Here is a 21,458-nt window from a genome sequence, read left to right on the forward strand (position 1 = left end):
CAACCGCTCCACGTACATAAGCAACAACAATCGATTGATTTTTAAACTACATAAATTGGTGTTCAGTGTTATGATATTGAACTGACGAAAAACATTGGAGACTTCTATATTTTTAAAATGCGAATCCGTACATATGATCCAACTGTCAGCCTCTCAGTAGCGTAATCAAGCTAATCTTCAACATATCGATTAGGACAGTAGAAGCATAAGCACTGAAGCTAACACGATGATACTTTTATGCCCAAAGAAATCGAGACAATTTTCAACCGGAAAATTGCCTAGACCAGCACCGGGAATCTAACCCAGCCACCCTCAGCATGTTCTTGCTTTGCAGCCGCGCGTCTTACCGCTAGGCTGCTTCAAACCTCCTCAGGTGCAATTATTTTCGAATAGGAACGATTCTATCAAATATTGTAAAACTTAAAGTGATCGTATATCGATTTCATATGGGGTTGCTGATTATCTAAAACCTATTTTTGAAACACAATTATCAAACATTAATTTGTGGCGGCAGATTGAATGGAAAGGTCGTGCAATAACTTTATTGAATAGCTATTATCAATCCCAAAACATGAACTTTAAAATAACGTCTAATCATCACATTTACAAGGCTTACATAATTCGGCTCACGCTTATCATTGTGATAGATTTGTGCGTTTGCGACATTTAGCCTTATCAATCAATACGCACTGTTACCTTGTCTACAAATACGAACAACGTTATGTTATTATTGTTGCTCTTATCTCTATTTATAAGCCAATCCGCCCTTGTCTGGTTCACACTGGCTAACAAAACAGATCATGGAAAATTGATTTGAGGACGATCAAGGTAATCCTTCGAAAAAAAAACACTTAAGATAATGCTAAATCTATATATTTTCCTACAAATCTTATCTACAGCCAGAACTCGGCTGATCATAGGCACCGTGTTTAACGGGACAGTACTGTTTTGTGCTGCCTGGTCCTAATATAATAAATCCTCGATTTGTCCCATTTTCACTGATGCATCGGATTGTATTGACCCTAAATTGAAATTGTTATAATTATTTTTTTACCTTAACAACTTCGGATTTTTCGAAAGATAATTTATTCATGTTACCGTTACTCAATATTGATAATAGGTGGGCTGGTATTTCACAAAAAAAGTGTTTGTAGAAAATGGTTCAAAACAGTAATTGTTTACGCTTCTGTTACTTATATATGAATGCCTTTTGAACTTCAATCACATCTTCAATTTTGTTAAAAAAAATTATTTCTTCACTTGTCATAAGAAGAGTTTCTAAAATCCCATTTAATTCCACCACTTAATTGTACCTTGACATATACGTATTTCGACCTCAACAGTAAGGTCGTTTTCAGTGTCTCGTACTGACTCGTTTTGGGGCAAGTTAGTACTGTTTTAAATTGTAACCCGATTTTTCGCGTCAATACCAAGACACTGAAAACGAGCATACTCTTAATGTAATAAGTTATGGATCCAAATGTAAATGGAAGCTTATGCTTGGGGCTTATTGCAAGTAAAAGTCACGTCTAAGTGGACATTAAATGCTAGGCAGTACTACTGGGGTCGTACACTTATTATGTAAGCACTTATGGAGGGAGGGGGTCTGCCAAAAATGATTTGAATGGGGAATACCTTACATGGGGGGAGGGGTGGTTGAAAAACCCAGAAAAATTTCTTACGTGATTAGTGTACGCCCCTACTGAAGCTGCATTATATAAATCTTTTTGTAGGTCTAGAACTAAATCTGACTATAATACAAACAGCTTCTTCCTTGCTCGTGGAGGACCAACGCGCACTTGGAGTTTTCGAAAGGAAAGTGCTGCGTACCATCTATGGTGGGGTGCAGATGGCGGACGGTACGTGGAGGAGGCGAATGAACCACGAATTGCATAAGCTGTTGAGAGAACCATCCATCGTTCACACCGCGAAAATCGGACGACTGCGATGGGCCGGGCACGTAGCCAGAATGTCGGACAGTAACCCGGTGAAAATGGTTCTCGACAACGATCCGACGGGCACAAGAAGGCGAGGTGCGCAGCGGGCAAGGTGGATCGATCAGGTGGAAGATGACTTGCGGACCCTCCGTAGACTGCGTGGTTGGCGACGTGTAGCCATGGACCGAGCCGAATGGAGAAGGCTCTTATATACCGCACAGGCCACTTCGGCCTTAGTCTGATTAAATAATAATAGCTTCTTCCTTAATATTACTGGAAGTCGGTCGATCGTGTGTGATATTGTTGGTCAAATAAATTGAGTGTTTGTGCCGCTGTTTGTTGGACATTGTGGATCCGTGACTAAACGCGCGGGTGGAGTCAATGTTGGTTAATTAGCTTGACCGTGTGTGTTCTGCATAATGTAACGAACACACGCTTAAACATTTTGGTCCAACATTGGTTCAGCCCCTAAGAAAATGCTTCGGTTGTTGCTTTATATGATTGCATATGAAGTTGTTCGAGCAACCATTGGACAGTTGGCTGCTTGGTTGGAAAAAAATAAAAGTGGCCTGATTTTTAATTGAGCTAACGGGAGCGTGGTCAATCTTGGCCAAACATGCTTGAGTGTGTGTAGCAAAGTTGCACAATCTCCATCATATTTCGATTTGGTACTGGCTGACTGATACTGGCCGTATCATGAACTGAAGTTTTTCAAACGAAAAGATCTTTATAATACATATTTTTACAGTAAATGGAATCCAAGATTCTATGAGTGCTGCCACAAATATATCCAAATAAAATTTTCTTATTTAGAAAATGATGAAAATGATGAATTTAGAAAAGAGGAAAGTTCCCGAGGAAATTCTTAAGCGTGTAAAATTTTAAGCGAGTAAAATTTGAAGTGATTCCCGAGGAAATGCCGAATAAATTTCGAAATTTCGAGATTTCCGCGTTTTCCGAGGAAATTCTGAATAGTCTCCTTAGGAAATTTCGAAGCGTGTCCTGAGGAAATTTGAAATGCTTTCCGAGGGAATTTTAAAGTGTTTCCCCAAGTAGTTTCGAAGCGTTTTCCGTAAAAGATTCAAAGCGTTTCCAGATATCGTTTCCAAATATCGAAAAGTTTTCGGAGGAAATTTGAAAGCGTTTTCCGAGGAAATTTCTAAGTTATCCTGAAAAAATGATGAAATTGAAAAATGACAATTCAAGCTCTATCTGGTAAAAGGGCGAATGTCGCAAGAGAGAATTATCTTCGTCGTCTTCCCCACATTAGAATAAAAGTGACAAGCAGAGGATTTCCTTGTAGTTTATCACCTCAGAATGCAAGTTCGCATTGTTTTCTATCGTTCTGAGGTGATAAACTACAAAGAAAACAGCTTCTTGTCACTTTTATTTAAAAGAGGGGAAGTCGACGAATAGAATCCTCTCTTGCGACATTCGCCCTTATTCCAGATAGAGCTTGAACTAGAAAGTGTATTGCGAAGAAATGTCTAAACGGTTCCCTTTGAACTCCGAAGTATTGCCCGAGAAAATTTTGGACCGTTTTCCGTGGACATTGCGGAGCGTTTATCGGGGAAATTTCGAATCTTTTCCCGAGGAAATACCGTGGCGATTGCCGAGGAAATTATGAACCGTCACCTTAGAAAATTACGAAGTTCTTGATCGTAAATTGTGCCGTCCAACTGCAAATCACTGTTTTAGGATGTTTCTGCATACATTTTTCCATATAAACTTCCAATGAGTTTAGCACCGCCCAAACGTTGACCGATTTGGCTGAAATTTTGTCCAGAGCATCAGGGCACCAAATAAAACCGAATAAGAGGGCGGCCCATCAAAAAATTTGAAAAAGTGTTTTTGAGCCACCCTAATGTGTGTGCACACAATACATGCACAAACATCAATTAATTTTTCTTATAGTTAGACTTCACAGATTTATGTGCAACAAATTTTCATCGACGGTTTTCTAGTTGATTGCTATTGATTTTTGTTTAAATCGCATGAATAAATCATGCGATGTTCTTAAAATAGTAAAAATGTTCGTTTTACTGAAATGATTGACATCAAATAAATTAATGTCTCGGGCTCGGCTATCATGTTTATTAGTTGTCACTTTCGATTGTGCAATACGCCTTAAGGCATTAAGGTGATTATACAACAAAGCCACAAATCGGCCATCTTGGAAAGCACGTGCTTTTTCTAGTGATTTTTGAAGAGCACGAATTGAGAGAACAACAACACCCATGAGGATCGCAACTTCTGTAGATCGTTTGATTACTCATGCTAAGCAATCGACTTTAATTTCAGCATTGTACAAAAAATACTACGCTGGTTTTGAACTTTTGATAATAGGAGTAGAAAACCGTGTGGTGAATTTGAAATTCATTACATGGCTTGATTGTATAATCACCTTAAGATGTAATCCCACGATTTTATCACCATCACTTCTGGGGGATAAATTTGGGTGTTTCATATCTTTTGAATGCAATCAGGGTAGAAATATTTCACAGTCAATGCAGTGAAAAACATGGATCTCAGTATAATCTGCAGTCGCCTTCATCGCCACCGTGGTGAGTGCGACTGGGTGCAGCCGAAAAATCATTTCCAACACCGACCATTCAATTTCGTATTCAGCCACTCACAAGTCGCTCTGACAGGCTGCTCAGTTCGCGCCTTATACTAAGGACACACCTGTGGTACTTGTACCATGGTACAAGAGAACAAGAAAATTATTCCAAGACTATCTTTAATAAAGACAATAATTGGTATGGTACTCATTTCAAGATACTTGCACCATGGTACTTGTACCACCAGTGTGTCATTAATATTACCGTATGACTGTGAGTGGCCCATTCAAACGTGTGGTGAATTTTTTAAATTTACTGGGTGAAGGTGATTATACAATCAAGCCATGTGGTGAATTTCAAATTCATCACACGGTTTTCTACTCCTAAAGTTCAAAAAAATCAAAAGTTCAAATCTTGCGTAACAATTTTCGTACACTGCTGCAATTAAAGTCGATTTGCGTGTTTAGCGTGAGTAAGCAAACGATCTACGAATGTTTCATCCCCATGGACGTTGTGGTTCTCTCAATTCGTGCTCTTGAAAAATCACTAGAAAAAGCACGTGGTTTCCAAGATGGCCGATTTGTGGCTTTGTTGTATAACCACCTTAAGGTGATTATAGAATGAAGCCCGTGGTGAATTTCAAATTCACCACACGTTTATCTACATACATTTCCAATTTCCAAATCTGGCGTAATAGTTTTCATACAGTGCCGAAACTCAAATTATGATTGTTCAGCATAACTAAGCAAACGATCTACCATTATTTCAGCCCTGAAGGTGATTATACAATAAAGCCAGAAATCGGCCATTTTGTAAACCACGCGCTTTTCCAATATTTTTCTTTCAAGAGCACGAGATGAAAGTACCATAACGCGTATGGGGCTGAAGTAATGGTAGATCGATTACTTCGTTATGCTGCACAATCATAATTTGAGTTTCGGCACTGTACGAAAACTTTTACGCCAGATTTGGGCTTTTGAAAATGTATTTATGTAGATAAACGTGTGGTGAATCTAAAGTTCATCACGGGCTTTATTCTATAATCACCTGAATGTGTACATTTTGCTGTGGTAAATTTCATCTTCGCGGCGCAGTGGGTGATGTGAGTTCTGTTGTTTACTTTTCTGCCTCTCCGGGAATGTGAGGTTGAAGGTTGATTTCAAAGCAGGAAGAAAATAAAAAGATGATAATAAAAACACATCACCTTTATCCAGTGCTGCCGAATATTTACAACCCTGAATGACCGATCATTATCAAATTCAATCAACAAGGCTGTACCACCTTCCGAATTAAATTTGTTGCGAGGAAATCAGTTAGGGGCTGTCCATAAACCACATAGACTCTTGAGGGGTGGGGAGAGGGGTTTCGAAAAAGTCTACGATAGTCTACGAAAGGGGACGGGGGAGTATACCAAAAGTCTACGTAGGCTTTTATTTTTTTATTTTTTTTAAACGATTTTACAGCAGCTTTGTGCGAAGTTCACTCGTTTGATTTTTTTTTAGTATTTTACGTTTTATTTTTGCATAACTTTACCGAACCAATCTCTTGCATTTCTCCATAAAAATGTAATAAATTTCACTTGAGTAAAAGTAATGGATTTCACCAAGAAATTTTTCTGTGTTGAGCAGGAAATTCTCCAAAGTATTCTATAAAAGCTTTCGATTTTCAAAATCTTCACTTGGATTTTATTGCTGACTCCACTAGAATTTTTTTAATTTCTCGGCAGGAACTTCTTTGGAAACTATGGAAATTGAATTATGTCGTACTTCAACTGTTTTTTTTTTTTAATTTACAAAGGAAACATTTTGGAATATCAAAAAAAAAAGTCTTTGAAATGCTCAAAAGATATTCTTTGGAACTTGTAAAGGGCATTCGCCAAAATTTCCGTGAGAAACCAAAATTTCCGTGAGAAAATCCACTGAAGATTTTCTGTGAAGTCCCCGAAAATTGTTTCTTCATTTCGGAAATTCTTCGGGATTTTTGCAAGAAATTCTTTGGACACATTAGCAAAATTCTTCGAAATTCCCGAGGATAATACTTCGTACATTTCTTCGGCAGTTCTAGTTCCAATGCAAGTTCTTTGTAGTTATCGATGGAAAAGCTCCGGAATATCTAAATAAATTGTTGAAAATTTCCACGTGAAATTATTTGAATTCCCCACCAAAAACTGTTTGAGTTTCCACAACAAAAAATTGTTTGCAGTTTTTGTAGAAAAGCCTTTGTAACTTTCATGAAAATTTATTCGAATTATTTATGAGATATTTGCAAAAAAATAAACTGAAAATTCTCCATAATTTCCACCGAATATTATTCAGAAAATTCTTTGTAAGAAAAAATTTGCGAGAGAAATTTAAAAAAATAATAGGAAACCTTTCTAAATTTCCACGGGAAATATATCGGAATGCCCGTTTAAATTTAAAATTACCTCGGGAAATAATTCTACATTTTAACGGAGAATTGTTCGGGTTCTTTTAAACGGTTTTGTTTTTAATTTAGAAGAATATTCTTGGGATTTCAACAGATGATTATTCAGCGGGATATTGCATGAACTTTTCAAGAAAATCATATCATCGGAATTATCACGGAGGGTTATTTGGAATATTACCTGGAAGCTTTCAAGGTACGTATTTGTACGAAATTTCCACGCAAAACTTATTGGAATGTAGACTTGACATTCTCGGAATTTCAACTCGAAATTTCTCGAAATTCTGAAAATTCTTCGGTTTTTACAAATTTGCATCGGCGTACAGAATTATAGGAAAGATGCGTGACAGATTTTAAGCAGTGGCGCGCCGATGCAAAAGTGTCGGCGATGGTGACTCACACCTCTAGGAGGAATAGAATGCAACAGATATCAAATCACTTGGCTTTGAGATTTGATTTCAGGAGCTATGGACAGAAGATTAAATTTGATTTCCTTTCAAATTGATATTTGTTTTGTTGGATTTTGTTCAGTTTGATTTAGTTATGCTTGAAATTCGAGTTTTATTGTAATGTTCACATGGAAATGGATTTAAATAGCTGAATTGCATGAAACGTGGTTGATTTACATATTTTTAAAATCACATAGGGTATCTGTTCCTATATCAATAACAATAAGGCAATGCGCATATGAAATGCATTGATTTCTCACCCAATAGTCAAGAAACATGAGAATAATTATGCTTGGCTCATGTAGTTTTTAATTGAAAACAATTTGGTAACTTCAAAAATGAAATTTTCATCACATTATAGAAGTATTTTGCTAAAAAACATCATCACCGCCATGCACCTATTTCAATAACATTCAAAAACAGTTAATCCTATGCCTGTACCTATATCAATAATACTGTGTCCAACATAAAATACGCACACTATTACTTGTGTATATACGTAACGATATGATTGCAGTGATGCCGAATTCTTCAATGTTTTGTATTTGAGTTGAAATATAATTACAAAATTGCTGTTTTTGTTCCAGTTTTCCATCTTATCAGTTCAATTTTGTGTTTGTGATAATTTATCTTTTCGATATAATTTATTTTACAAATATAAAAGTTGAATTTCATAGTGAAAAGTTCATTCAAGCGCTTTGAAATAAAAATCTAGGTCGGCAACCCTTGAGAGCACTGCAAGCCATGTAAACAGTTTGGAATACGGACAAGAATAATTTAGACGTTGTTAGAAATAAACCTATATCAAACTATAGGAAATCGCGTTGGTTTTTAAAATATAATTATATTCATAGTGAAAATGTGATGTGCTTTATGTGCTGTGAAGTGAATTTTGAAGGGATAGAATTGTTTTAGCTTGAAATTGAGTGGAAAACAACGGCGTGAAAACAGATGAATCTGCTAGTAGCAATCGAGCAGTGCATCAAACCATCAGTTCAGAGGTAGGAAAATGAAAATAAAAGTGCTTTATAATTTTATCTTCTAATAATTTGATTCTTGTGAATTAAAACATTACTTAAACAAAATCTTGAATAATATTCCAAACATTCAAGAATGTGTTCCATCCATTATTATGTACATACGATGTGAGAAATTGTAAATAAATTGATTTTTTATTTGGTTTATCGACGGTTGGGATTAATATACGGGCTGTTATTAATATGGGAACAGATACCCTATAATGTTTTGTAAAATTTGGAAAAGTCTACGTAGACTTCAAGGGGAGGGGGGGGGGTGTTTCGGAAAAGTCTACGAAAGTCTACTAGGGGGGACGGGGGGGTTTTAAAAGGTGAAATTTCGGTCTACGTGGTTTGTGGACAGCCCCTTAAGGTTGTTTACAATTTTTTTCATATTTTGTGCACACATGCACACATATATATACATACACAAGAACAGACAGATATTTCATAGAGCTCAATTGGTATATAACACTATGGGACTACGAAAAGATATTTTAGTTACTAGATAAAGATTGTCGCTTCGGTTCCCTTTGTTCTGCTGTCCGAAACATGTGTGGTACATACCTGTCAAATCGTATGGATTTTCCTTCTTTGACATTTAGCTCCCCTATCCTCGCCAGCAAAAGATGTTCCGGACAGCGACGACAGCGACAATCTTTATCTAGTAACTAAAATATCTTTTGACTACGAGTCCGAGAAAGGCAGAAACTCTTTTCGTGATTGTCCCAAATTTGAAACTTTAGAATGACCACCCTATCTTACCGAAAAATGTAATTCTACGTTAAAAAAAAAACCAGGAGAACTTCCAGTGAAAGGTCCAAGGATTTGCGCGTGAAGATTCAGATAAATTTGCTGTGGTAGTGATAAAAAATATCCCGGTGAAATTCATATGTAATTTCCGTGAGGATTCCGATGAGTTTGCTGTGCAAATTAAGATGAACTTCTTATGTGAATTCAAAGGAATTTTCGGTGGAAATCTAATAGAACTTCACTGGTTAATTCAAAAGAGTCCTTAGGTTGAATGAAAAAAAAATCATGAGCAAATTAAAAAAATATATTTTGCAAAAACGCGAAAGAATCACAGATAGAAAAATTCTCTGAAATTTACACTAAAATAATGCACATAAATGAAACGCTATTAGTAGCGTCAGCGTAATTCCACGCTTGATATAGCCTAAATGTATACAATATTTAACGTGAATCGTCAATATTGCTTGCAAGTTGTACGCGAACTTGTTAGGAAGAGAACAATTTTAGCGTAGAATAGCATAAATTTCTGCGTATTAAGTTTTAGCCGCTTACTTTTCATATTTTTGTTTGAGAATGCTTCTTAAAAACGTTTGGGATATTTTTCTGGCGAGCTTCATTACATTTTCTCACAAAAGCTAAAAAATCATGATTTTTTGGGAATCAATTGCAATAAAAAAAATTTCACGCTGCCGGCTAAAATGACTTTCGGCGTGACGCCGCACGACGATTTCCGCACTGGCGCACACCTCTACCTTAAACTGCCTGGCATCGCATATTTGTCCCAACTTCGCTGAATTTCCTATTCATGTAATGCGATTATTCGCAGTATGAGTGCCTCATTTATATACTTTCGTAGGGGAAATATTAATTCAATGCGCCGGTTGCATAAAATACGCCACCACGTTTTCCTATTTCATAACCCATATTTTGTCGCAAAATTGAATGCGGAGCGCCCAACAGGGCTCTGGTCCCCACAAGTCCCTATCTCACGCTTCCACGGGTCGTCCGATGACAAAAGACCGCCTGCTAAGGGTTGTGTACTTAGCTGGTAGTGCAGCCTGGGCACTGTTGTCCTTCTGACATCAGCTAGAGTGAGAAGTTACGCCTCGAGCGTCTGTTCACCAGGAGGGGCGGCTCAAACAGCGTCTGATTAACGAAATGCTGTATCGCGTCAGCTATACCTAAGGTGGCAGCCCCATCATCGCGATGTAGGTAACGCGACCCCGGTAAGGTAGTTTACTGAAGCCTCTCAAATACCACGAAAAATATCTCCAGAGAAAAAATATCTCCAGAAAAAGAGAACGTTATTTTTGGCAACCGACCCGGCAACGAAATAAGGACTATGATTGGAAACCCGGTACCTGGAATGTCAGGACCCTAAATGAACCTGGACGAGTGAGCCTTCTGGCTCGCGAACTGCAGAAGGTTGGAGTGAACGTGGCTGCTATTCAAGAAGTCCGATGGCCCAGATCCGGAGAACGTGAATTCCGAGCCGTGGATCCCCCAACCAACACTGCATTCAAGTATAACATCTATCACAGCGGCGGTGAAAAAGCAAAGCATGGAGTTGGTTTCGTAGTGATGGGCAAGCAGATGAAGCGAGTGATGCGGTGGAAACCCATTAGCGAACGAATCTGTGTGTTGAGGATACGGGGCAAATTCTTCAATTACAGCCTAATCAACGTGTACGCACCGACAAACGATAAATCCGACGACGTGAAGGACACGTTTTATGAATGTCTTGATAAAGCCTATGGAGAGTGCCCAAAGCATGACGTGAAAATTGTTATCGGAGACGCTAACGCTCAGGTCGGTAGAGAGGACTTTTTCCGTCCCATAATCGGTAGGGAGAGCCTTCACTCCGCTACCAATGACATCGGCCTACGGCTAGTAAATTTTGCTGCTGCCAGAGGGATGGCCATCAGTAGCACCTACTTTGCACGAAAGAACATCCGAAAGCACACTTGGAGACACCCAAATGGTGAAACTTGCAACCAGATAGACCATGTTCTGGTGGATGAGCGCCATTTCTCGGATGTTATCGATGTGCGGACATTCACAGGTCCGAACATTGACTCTGATCACTATCTCATTGTCAGTAAAATTCGATCACGTTTGTCAACTGTATCGAACGAAAGATCACAGCGAACGATGCGTTACAATATCCAGCGATTGTCGGCGGAAGGAGTATCGGCTGAGTACCGCCAGAAGCTCGACGAACGGATGAGACGAACGACAACATCAACGATCTATGGGAGTTGATCCATGGAGCGGTGAGCACAACAGCACGAGAAGTGGTAGGCACTGCACAGAGGCGATCCAGGACGGGTTGGTTCGATGTGGAGTGTCAGAGAGTGACAGACGAGAAGAACGTTGCCAGAAGCCGGATGTTGGTGTCGGGTACCCGATCGAATAGAGATCGGTACAAGGAAGCAAGAGCAGCCGAAAAACGAACCCACCGCAGGAAGAAAAAAGAGTACGAAGAACAAGTTATTAGTGAGGAGCAGGAAAAAATGGAGCAGAACGATATGCGGAGGTTTTATGAGTCTGTCAATGGCGTGCGGAGAAAGACAGCGCCATCTCCCGTCATGTGCAACGGCCAACAAGGGAATTTGCTGACAGATAAAACTGAAGTGGAAGCAACACTTCGAGACTTTGTTGAATGGAGGAAGTGACGGTGCATCTGTGAACAGAATAAATATTAGCGACGATGAACAAGCTGTGGAGTCACCTACACTAAATGAGGTTAAAAAAGCTGTTAAAGAGCTGAAAAACAATAAGGCTGCGGGGAAGGACCAGCTCCCGGCTGAACTTCTCAAACATGGCAGTGAGCAGCTTTATGAAGTTCTGCACCATATTATGTCGAAAATATGGGAAGACGAGGAAATGCCTGCTAGCTGGTTGGACGGCCTCATTTGCCCTCTCTTTAAGAAAGGGTACAGACTGGAGTGCGCCAATCACCGAGGAATAAAACTCCTTAATTCGGTGTACAAAATTATGTCCTGTATTCTGTTCAACAGATTGAGACCGCTTGAAGAGTCCTTCGTCGGCGAATACCAAGCAGGTTTTCGTGAGGGCCGATCAACGACGGATCAAATGTTAACCCTGAGACAAATCCTTGATAAATTCCGGGAGTACAACTTGCAGACACATCATCTGTTTATTGATTTCAAGGCGGCGTACGATTCAGTGAAACGGAATGAATTATGGCAAATTATGCTTGAATTATGGTTTTCCGGCGAAACTGATACGGCTGATTCGTATAACGTTGGACGGATCGAAATCAAGTGTAAGGGTTGCGGATGAAATATCGACGTCATTTGTTACCTTAGATGGATTAAAGCAGGGTGATGCACTCTCGAATCTACTGTTCAATATAGCGCTCGAGGGAGCGATTAGGAGAGCTGGTGTGCAAAGAAGCGGTACCATTATCACAAAATCGCATATGCTCCTGGGATTTGCGGACGATATCGATATTATCGGGATTGATCGCCGTGCCGTGGAAGAGGCTTTTGTGCCTTTTAAGAGGGAGACAGCGAGGATTGGACTCACGATCAATACCAGCAAAACGAAGTACATGGTCGCTGGCAATCAACGTGGGTTCATTAGTGGTGATGGTAGCGAAATGGTGCTGGATGGTGAAAAATTTGAAGTGGTAGAAGAATTTGTGTATCTTGGAACATTAGTGACGTGCGATAATGATGTTACCCGCGAGGTGAATTTTGCATTACTTTCGCGCGTGTGTTTGTCGCTTGCCGTGACCCACTGTCAAACTCCACCACATCCTAGACAGGCCCCCTAACTCGCAGTGGCCATGGGGAGGGGTCGTCATGCCCTTGGACATAGTCCCTGCTGCCCCTTTCGTAACCAGCTTAAGTCCCGTAGTCTGCAAACGAAAACAAAACTCGCGCTGTATACTACTCTGATTCTTCCGGTGGCTTTATACGGCCATGAGACATGGACGTTAAAGGAGGCTGATCGGAGAGCTCTCGGAGTGTTTGAGCGTAAGATGCGGACAATACTCGGCGGTAAACAGGAGAACGGTATCTGGCGGCGTCGCATACCAATGTTATCGACTCAGCTCGAAGAATTGAGGTGATGTCTGTATGTGTGTATGTATGTATGTATGTGCGTGTGTGTGTGTGTACAAAAAATGTGAGACACACTTTTTTATACTTAGCTTTATCAAAATGGCATGCAACAGGTTGCATCCGACGCAGAATCCTTCCTAATTTTTCGCTATTAAAAATTGGCCCAATCGGCCATTGCGTTCCGGAGTTATTAAAAAAACATTGATTTTTTCCCCATTTTTCCCAAGGGCCCTTGGAAAAAAAAATTCAAAATCGATTTTTTTTTTCAAAAAACTGCTGCAATGCATTCAAATAAACGCAAATAAATGAGAATTGATGGAAATAACTGAATCTATCCCCCTAAAGTGCAAACCTCTCTTATGTGCTTTTCTTGTTAATATTATGAATTTTCTTGGTTTATAGTACACGAGAAAGGCACCATCACCGCTAGGTGGATTATTTTGGATTTTTCATTTCTTTTAGATTATAACTGATTCAAATTATTTATTGGTTAATGTATTACTATTTTTTTATTATCTCTATTTCTTTATTGTGTGAACACAGTTCTTGTCTTACTTTTTATAGCGTCCGCTGTTAGGGTGAGCTGGATTTATTCATTCTAGAAACACTTTTTTGCCATTGAAATTTCCCTCGATTGGATATTGCGTTTCGAAGTTATTTAAGAATCACCAGTCACACATCATCCCTAATCTGCTATTCAGACTATTATTATGCGCAAAAAGGCTATTTAGATATTTTTCGGTTAATTCGATTTGGCCGTCCAACATTTGGCGGTTTTCCCTATTTTTTTTATTGATGCCCGAGTTATCTGATGTTCCCACAACCAAACCCTAAAAATGTCAAAATATGATCAATTAACAAAATTGTAAACATTTTACCATTCAAATCAACGAAAAATCAGTACGCCTTTTCATTGATGTACATAAGCCAACACAATTTCAACAAAGACCAAAGCTATGGACCAAAAACAAAATGGTGCTTCCAACCGAACATATTCCCCCAACTTTCCTATTTCGAACATATGAAATAGCCTCAGATTACGAGCTTCATCACTATATTAAAAGCATCTTCGTATAACACGTCATTAACATTAATTCCAATTGAAATTAGGTGTATTAACTTTCACATCAAGATACTTTGTATCATCTAATTAAAACCGTAGTCTAGCTTGAAATGTATTTTATATTACGTATACGGTTTAAAACAATTGAAATTCATCATTTCGCACAATTTGAAAAATATTTCAAAACTCTACATTGGTCGCAACACTTAAAAATAATATTTACAAAATGTAACACAAAAACTTCATAAGCTGTTAAATTTGATCTTTTATTTTTACAAAAATATAATTATTCATTAAATCTGCCCAGCACTTCTAAGCATACAGTCAAACCTCCATGAGTCGATATTGAAGGGACCATCGACTCATGGAAAAATCGAGATGTGGAGTAGCAAAACCTTGGAAAGCTCTTTGGAGGGACCATCACAGTAACCAAGAAAATATTTTTTAGTGTGGAATAATTTGCTTCCATGAGTCGATATCGAGTCATGGAACATCGACTCATGGAGGTTTGACTGTATTAAGTTTTCGAGAAATAAAAAAAACGTTAAATTATTTTTATTAAACACTAGTTGACCCGGCAGACGTTGTCCTGCATAGTAGGCGAGAATGTGCGTTCCGAACTGCCCATGCAAAGTTCGCATAGGAATCACAATTTTAGTTTTTCACGATTTGCTCAACTTTACTCGTAATTTTCGTATTAGGAAATATCATATAAACCCGTCGGAAACTATAACGAATGTTTCTGCTGAAGAAATGAAAAAAATCCATCCAGCCGTTTTCGAGTTATGCGGATACGAACACAGACCATTTCATTTTTATATATAAGATTATAGTCAAATTTAATAAAAACACTGACTACTTGATGTAGAATGAAAAAGTAGCACTGCAGCATGTCAAGATTTATCTCACGAAATATAACTTTCTTGACTTAACCAAAAATCCACTAACATGGCCACTTGTTATGCGAAATAAAAAAACTACTTACTTGCTCCGCCAGGTAAGATTGCAGTCCTGGATTGCCAACAACCGAAAAACTTCGGCTATTTTTCAGCAACGGTTGCTGGTATCTGCTTCTCAGCAAATGTGCACCACGGCACAGGCCCAAACCACGCAGACATGACGACATTTTTTCAAGAAAATAGAAACAAACGGTAACCACTGATTTACAACTTCGGTTGGCTTTCCTGGAAACTTTCTGGCACTTGATGGATACACTCCAGCAAAATCACAGCATTATAACCAAAGCGATGGAGTTTTGTTGTGAAGATAGTCTTGCGAACTAGAAATGTTGGCCGCAGCAAACAGGGATCTCTGCGAAGGTCCTTCCGATCAGCTGGCTCACACTCAACTAATCGTTGTGGGGATTAAAGCTTTACCATCCAGATTCGGTCATTCTGCGAACGAATGGGCACTTTCAGCGATCCGTTCAGTGAGTAAGACACTCCTGTTTGTGTTTGCACACTACTAGTACCAATCAGTCAATATAGTCAAACTGATAGCGATAAGAGCTAGAGTGCTATTTTACAGCTTCTTTTTCCACCAATCAGACGGAACGAAGGGGTCATCAGGAGGGAAGGTTGACCGGGTAGAAGCTTCACACGTCATCCCGTTGAACATTGCACAGTTCGCACTTTTGTTAGTGGTTATCAGCTATAATATAATGATTATGAATCCTTATCCGGGTCATCCCATATAAAAACAATGTGCAGGTAGTTTACTGGGGCAGGATTAAGAAGCATGTCCAACCCAGTTCGCATCCAAAAATACAAAATCAAAACACGTTTAGCTGCCATGACCGATCATAGTTCACGTTGGCGCGATATCGCTACGATATCATCATGCCAACGCACTCCTGTACAGCTAGAACGGGTGACCCTTGGTGTGCCTGATAAGCCCCCGTCGCTCTCGGAGCGGATTGAAACGCGAACCCAATTTTTAATCAGATTGTGCTATTATCACCAAATCCAACACCCGCCATGTGTGGCTTCCTGCAGCTCAGTGGGAAGGTGCACGACTGCAATGCAGACCCTCCTTTGGTGGGAAAGTTTGAGAAAATCCATCGAAGTATGCCGTTATTTGTTACTTGCGTTAATTGGCTCAGAAACCTCGCCCTTGATATCCGTGGTTATGCTCAGTGCTAAATAGGCAATGAGACAGCAATGTCACAGTTGAGGAATGAAATCCGAGTAAAAAAGAAGAAAAAGACAAGTGTCAATGAGCAAACGGGAGCTAAAATACATCAGTATTGAAACTGAATCCAGTCCGGGTAACCACGAAGCCGTAATAGGAAGTGTTGGTAGAAGCTAAAATGCGAGATTAACGGATCTGATTTTGGGATAAGTAAATTCAATTTCCATAATTGATGTGTGAATTAGAAATTTATAGATTCGCTGTTCCGGGCTAGATGGAACCGCAATACCATTTCACTCGGTCAACTACGCCTAACTACATTTGACTCTTTTGCCGGTCAGCTAAATCCGATCCCCAGTTGTTGCTGGCTGGCGCTGGGGATTTTCCGGTTCAATGCTGCTCAATGCGTAAAAATGGATTAACGATAACACGCAATGTGTGCGATGTCCCACAATGGCCATTTGTACATTTGAGGCGTAAACAATGATTGGTTTCGATTACGCCCTTCTGGACTGATTGATAGATTCCAAACTTTTTGCTGACCACAGTAAACAGACCGACGCTTTCCGGCTCTCCTGGCATAGGATATCCCCCGATTGGAACGCAGGTAACAACGCTGTTGATGTGCTGAATCATAGCAATCGAGTGAACCAAACCAAAATTGGAACCCAATCTACCTTTATATCCCGGCTTCTTACCACTGAGCTACGAAAGGACGCAACAGAATTCTGTCGAACGAAGTTTTTCTTCAAGATGGACAGTTTTAGGCTTTTTTCCAAAATCAAAATCGAAAATCAACTTGGGATTCTTATGCGAATCGGGCCAAATCAACAGTCCCATGCAAAACCTCCGCCAGATAAAAGAGAAAGGAAAAATAAAATGATGATTACGAAGCCCACTGAAGTGATGTAAAATGATGACAGTATTACGTCAGTATTGTTACTGTATGCTTTGTATCTGTCAATTCCATGCAACATTCCCGAACATATTATTCTCAAATGTGGTAAATAACGTGCTGCTTAGTTGATTAATTGTGGTAGGCATGAATATCAAATCAGCCACAACCTTTGGAAAGTTGGCTTACCTAATGTAAGCACATCGCATTCACAGGGGCAGCCCAAAAAATCCCAATTAAACAGATGAAATTGACCTTAAAAATTGAAAAATGCTTCTTAAAAAGTGATCATTTTTTCTTAAATTATCTAACAAATTACCTTGAAATATATAAAATGCTCCGTAGATATTCGAAAAGCGTACCGTAGAAACGAAAAAAAATTACCATAAACAATTAAAAATGCTCCTAGAAAAAGCAAAGATTTGCTATGTAATTAATGATAATTGCGCAGTATATTGACAAAAGAATTATTATAAAATAGTTCAAAAGGTACCTTGAAATTGGCTATCATAAATTAGAATCTTATGCACAATTGTATAGCCCCTAGAGTTTATTGCTGATTGTTTTGCTTGGTAACCCTATTCAACCGAAAACTAAGAAAAATGCTCCTTAGGATGAATAAAATGCTCCATAAACAAATAAAAAATGCTCCTTAAACTATGAAAAATGCTCCCTAAAATAAAGAAATGCTCCTTAAACCAACGAAAAATGTTCCTTAATTTGAGGAAATGCTCCTTAAACGAAAAACAGTGCTCCGTAAAAAAATGAAATGCTCCATAAACTTATAATGTCGCAAGGCGAGTATTGCGGCCCTTGCTTGGCATTAAACTGATTGCCTGCCGACGATTGGTGGAAACTTCGCTTGAATACACGTTGACCCACGTCGAACGACGGTGAGTAACGTTTATGTCGGAGATCGTATCGTCTTTTTGTATCTATGTGAGCTTTTTGGAGATGATCTTTTACCAACTCACTAATCCTTTTGCTCACTCCTCTCAGCTTATCCACTCTCTGCTCTACTGATAGATCAGTGGTTCTATGTAGCTTATGCTCAGAACCTTTGCTGATTATTTCGTTACCGAACACAACACAATGTGGACTGAATTTTATTGTCGAGTGGTATGTGTTATTCAGCACATATTCCATCTCAGAGATCCTGGTGTCCCAAAGCTTTTGATCTTGCTTTACATACGATCGTATCATAGCATTGATCGTTCGGTTTAGTCGTTCAGCAGGGTTTGCTTGGCTTCTATGCCGCGCATTGGCCCAGTGCTGAACTTCATATCGTTCGAGTAAATTTTTCGAATTCCTTCGACAAAAATGTGGTCGCGTTATCGGTGATAACGATTTGCGGAGTAGAGAACTTTCTGAACCACTGCTCTTCCAGTATTTGGCATAGAAATACACTCGAAATCTTTTTCACAGGTGCAAGTAGGCAATACGTAGAAAACAGGTCCAGGACCACTACTTAATAAGTGAGTGTTTCCCATCTTGCTCCTGGGAAGTGATTGAATGTAATCCATGCAAATTAGCTGGAATGGTCGAGAAGTAATTCTTTGCCTCTTACATGATACGCATTTAGAAATATGTTTTTTTTATATCGGCACTCATGCGAGGCCAATAATATCGGAGTTTGATTTTTGCGACACATTTAACAAATCCAATGTAGAGGTTTTGGTCGTGTTCTTGCTTCATAATGTGGGTTCGTTTAGAAGCGGGCACACATTGTTTCCATTCGAAATGGTAGTCTAGTAGGTCGGATATGGACGCTACAAACTTGTAGAGTACACCGTCTACTATTTTAAAGTCCATATAGTTTTCAGGATTCTCTTCTACAGCATCAAATAAGTTTTTGTACCACCCGTCTTCGGGCTCCTCATCAAGCGATTCGATCGATCGGGAGAGCGCATCTGCCACTATGTTCTCTTTCCCCTTACGATGGCGAATCTCCACACGCTTAAAATCAATAACACAGAGATATGTTTGCATCACACAAAACGGACCTAATGCGGAACATCCTCTAGATGAGCGATAGTTACACAGCCACAAAAATAGCTCGTGTGGTTTTATTGAAGCTTGGATTTCAATATTTTCAACAGTATTTGGTTCCTCATGAAACAAGGAATCTGTACAAACGTTAACATGTTGAAAAGAACCGTTATCACGACCGTACGAGGCATTTTTGTGCCTGTGTAGCTGTCGCTCATCTAGAGGATGTTCCGCATTAGGTCCGTTTTGTGTGATGCAAACATATCTCTGTGTTATTGATTTTAAGCGTGCATGGTAGTTTAGTTCAGCTCCTTTGAGCTTCTCGGAGTGGTAACCTATGACCTTTTCCTCTCCGTCGTGTATTTGGGTGAGCACACCAGCGATACACGCTTAAAATCAATAACACAGAGATGTGTTTGCATCACACAAAACGGACCTAATGCGGAACATCCTCTAGATGAGCGACAGCTACACAGGCACAAAAATGCCTCGTACGGTCGTGATAACGGTTCTTTTCAACATGTTAACGTTTGTACAGATTCCTTGTTTCATGAGGAACCAAATACTGTTGAAAATATTGAAATCCAAGCTTCAATAAAACCACACGAGCTATTTTTGTGGCTGTGTAACTATCGCTCATCTAGAGGATGTTCCGCATTAGGTCCGTTTTGTGTGATGCAAACATATCTCTGTGTTATTGATTTTAAGCGTGTAGCGTTGTCGCTCACGTCCGTTTGGACCGCGAAAGGGAGCATAAAATTTGGGTTGGTCATCACAGGAGCAGAGATAAGTTTCTCGTTGATGACCTGGAATACATTTTCGGCTGCACCCTCTTTGGCTTATTTTTCAATAAGTCAGTGAGAGGTGCCGTGATTTCGCTGTAGTTTGCGATGAACCTACGGTAATAATTTATCATACCGAGGAATCGACGAAGCTGTCTTACCGATTTAGGAACCTGATATCTAGGATCGCTTGAACGCGATCTGGATTAGGCCGCAATCCTTGTTGGGACAAAATGTACTCAAGGTACGGCAATTCATGGCAGCAAAATTTTGATTTGTGTAAATTAATGCACAGATTGGCTTCCCTCAAATGCTTCGCTAGGTCTCTCAGTTTTTGTATGTGCTCTTCGAATGTTTGGCTCACGATTACAATATCGTCCAAATACACGAATATTGCAGGTTCGAGCGCACCGTGGCACGATTCATCAATTTGCTCAGCGTAGCAGGACTATTTACCAATCCAAATGGTAGCCGAGTGAATTGGAATAGCCCTCTACCTGGGATTAAGAATGCTGTGTACCTTCTTGACCCACGACACAAAGGAATTTGGTCAATGGTAGTAAGAAACCTAACTCTTCCCAATTGACTCAGTATTCTGTTCTGATGTGGCAACGGGTACGCGTCCCTTTTTGAGCGTTCATTCAATTTTCTTTTCTATCTAAGCACAGCCTAACGTCTTCGCTTTCCCTTTTCTTGACTGGAACCACAGGTAGCGCCCAGTCAGAATCTGATTCCTCTACAATACCGTCACGAATCATGTTGTCTAACGCCAGATGTATCTTCCGTTGGATCTCTGGACTCCAGGGATACGGGTTCTTCCTAATTGGATCTGCCTTCTCAAACTCTTCTTTCATCTCTATCGTGTGTTCTAGTAAGTTCGTTTTTCAAAATCGCCTGGTATCGCTACTAGAAACTCCTTTTTAACCTTTTCTAATTCCTCCTTTTGATTGTCTGTTAATTCTTTCTCAATATCCAACTCGTTTTGTCTAGAGCATCAATTGGTAGGTCATGGATTGTTGGTCTAATGCCAAACTTTTGCCAAAAATCGTACCCAAGTACACACCGACGGTTATGTCGCGGAGGTTATATTATATTATAATTATTACCGGTATTACCGGCAAGATTTTTGTAGTACCATTGAATGTGATTGGTATATAAGCACATCCGAGGACTTCTAAGTCATCTCCAGAGGCTGTCTGCAGAGTGACCGAAGTGGGTTCCATTTTAAGATTTAATTGTTTTATTCACACAGAAAAAACTGTTTTAAAAACAATAATAACTTACATAAATTCAAAAAGAATTTCACATTGTTTTGGCGGTAATAAGATTTATTATTGTTTCAACAATCCAATATTGTTGTTTATATAC

General features: G+C 39.4%; 1 protein-coding gene across 1 annotated transcript in view; it reads right to left on the reverse strand.

Moving 5' to 3' along the window:
* LOC134224938 (delta-1-pyrroline-5-carboxylate synthase) overlaps nt 1–15,645 on the reverse strand; it is a 37,806-nt gene extending 22,161 nt beyond the window's left edge. Inside the window, exon 1 of the mRNA XM_062704589.1 lies at nt 15,280–15,645. Within this exon, the coding sequence (XP_062560573.1) occupies nt 15,280–15,420 (141 nt within the window). The 5' untranslated portion in view covers nt 15,421–15,645. The remainder of the gene's footprint in view (nt 1–15,279) is intronic.
* Between the last annotated feature and the right edge of the window lie 5,813 nt (nt 15,646–21,458).

This window comes from Armigeres subalbatus, chromosome 3 (genome assembly GCF_024139115.2).
Source record: "Armigeres subalbatus isolate Guangzhou_Male chromosome 3, GZ_Asu_2, whole genome shotgun sequence".
Lineage (NCBI taxonomy): Eukaryota > Metazoa > Arthropoda > Insecta > Diptera > Culicidae > Armigeres > Armigeres subalbatus.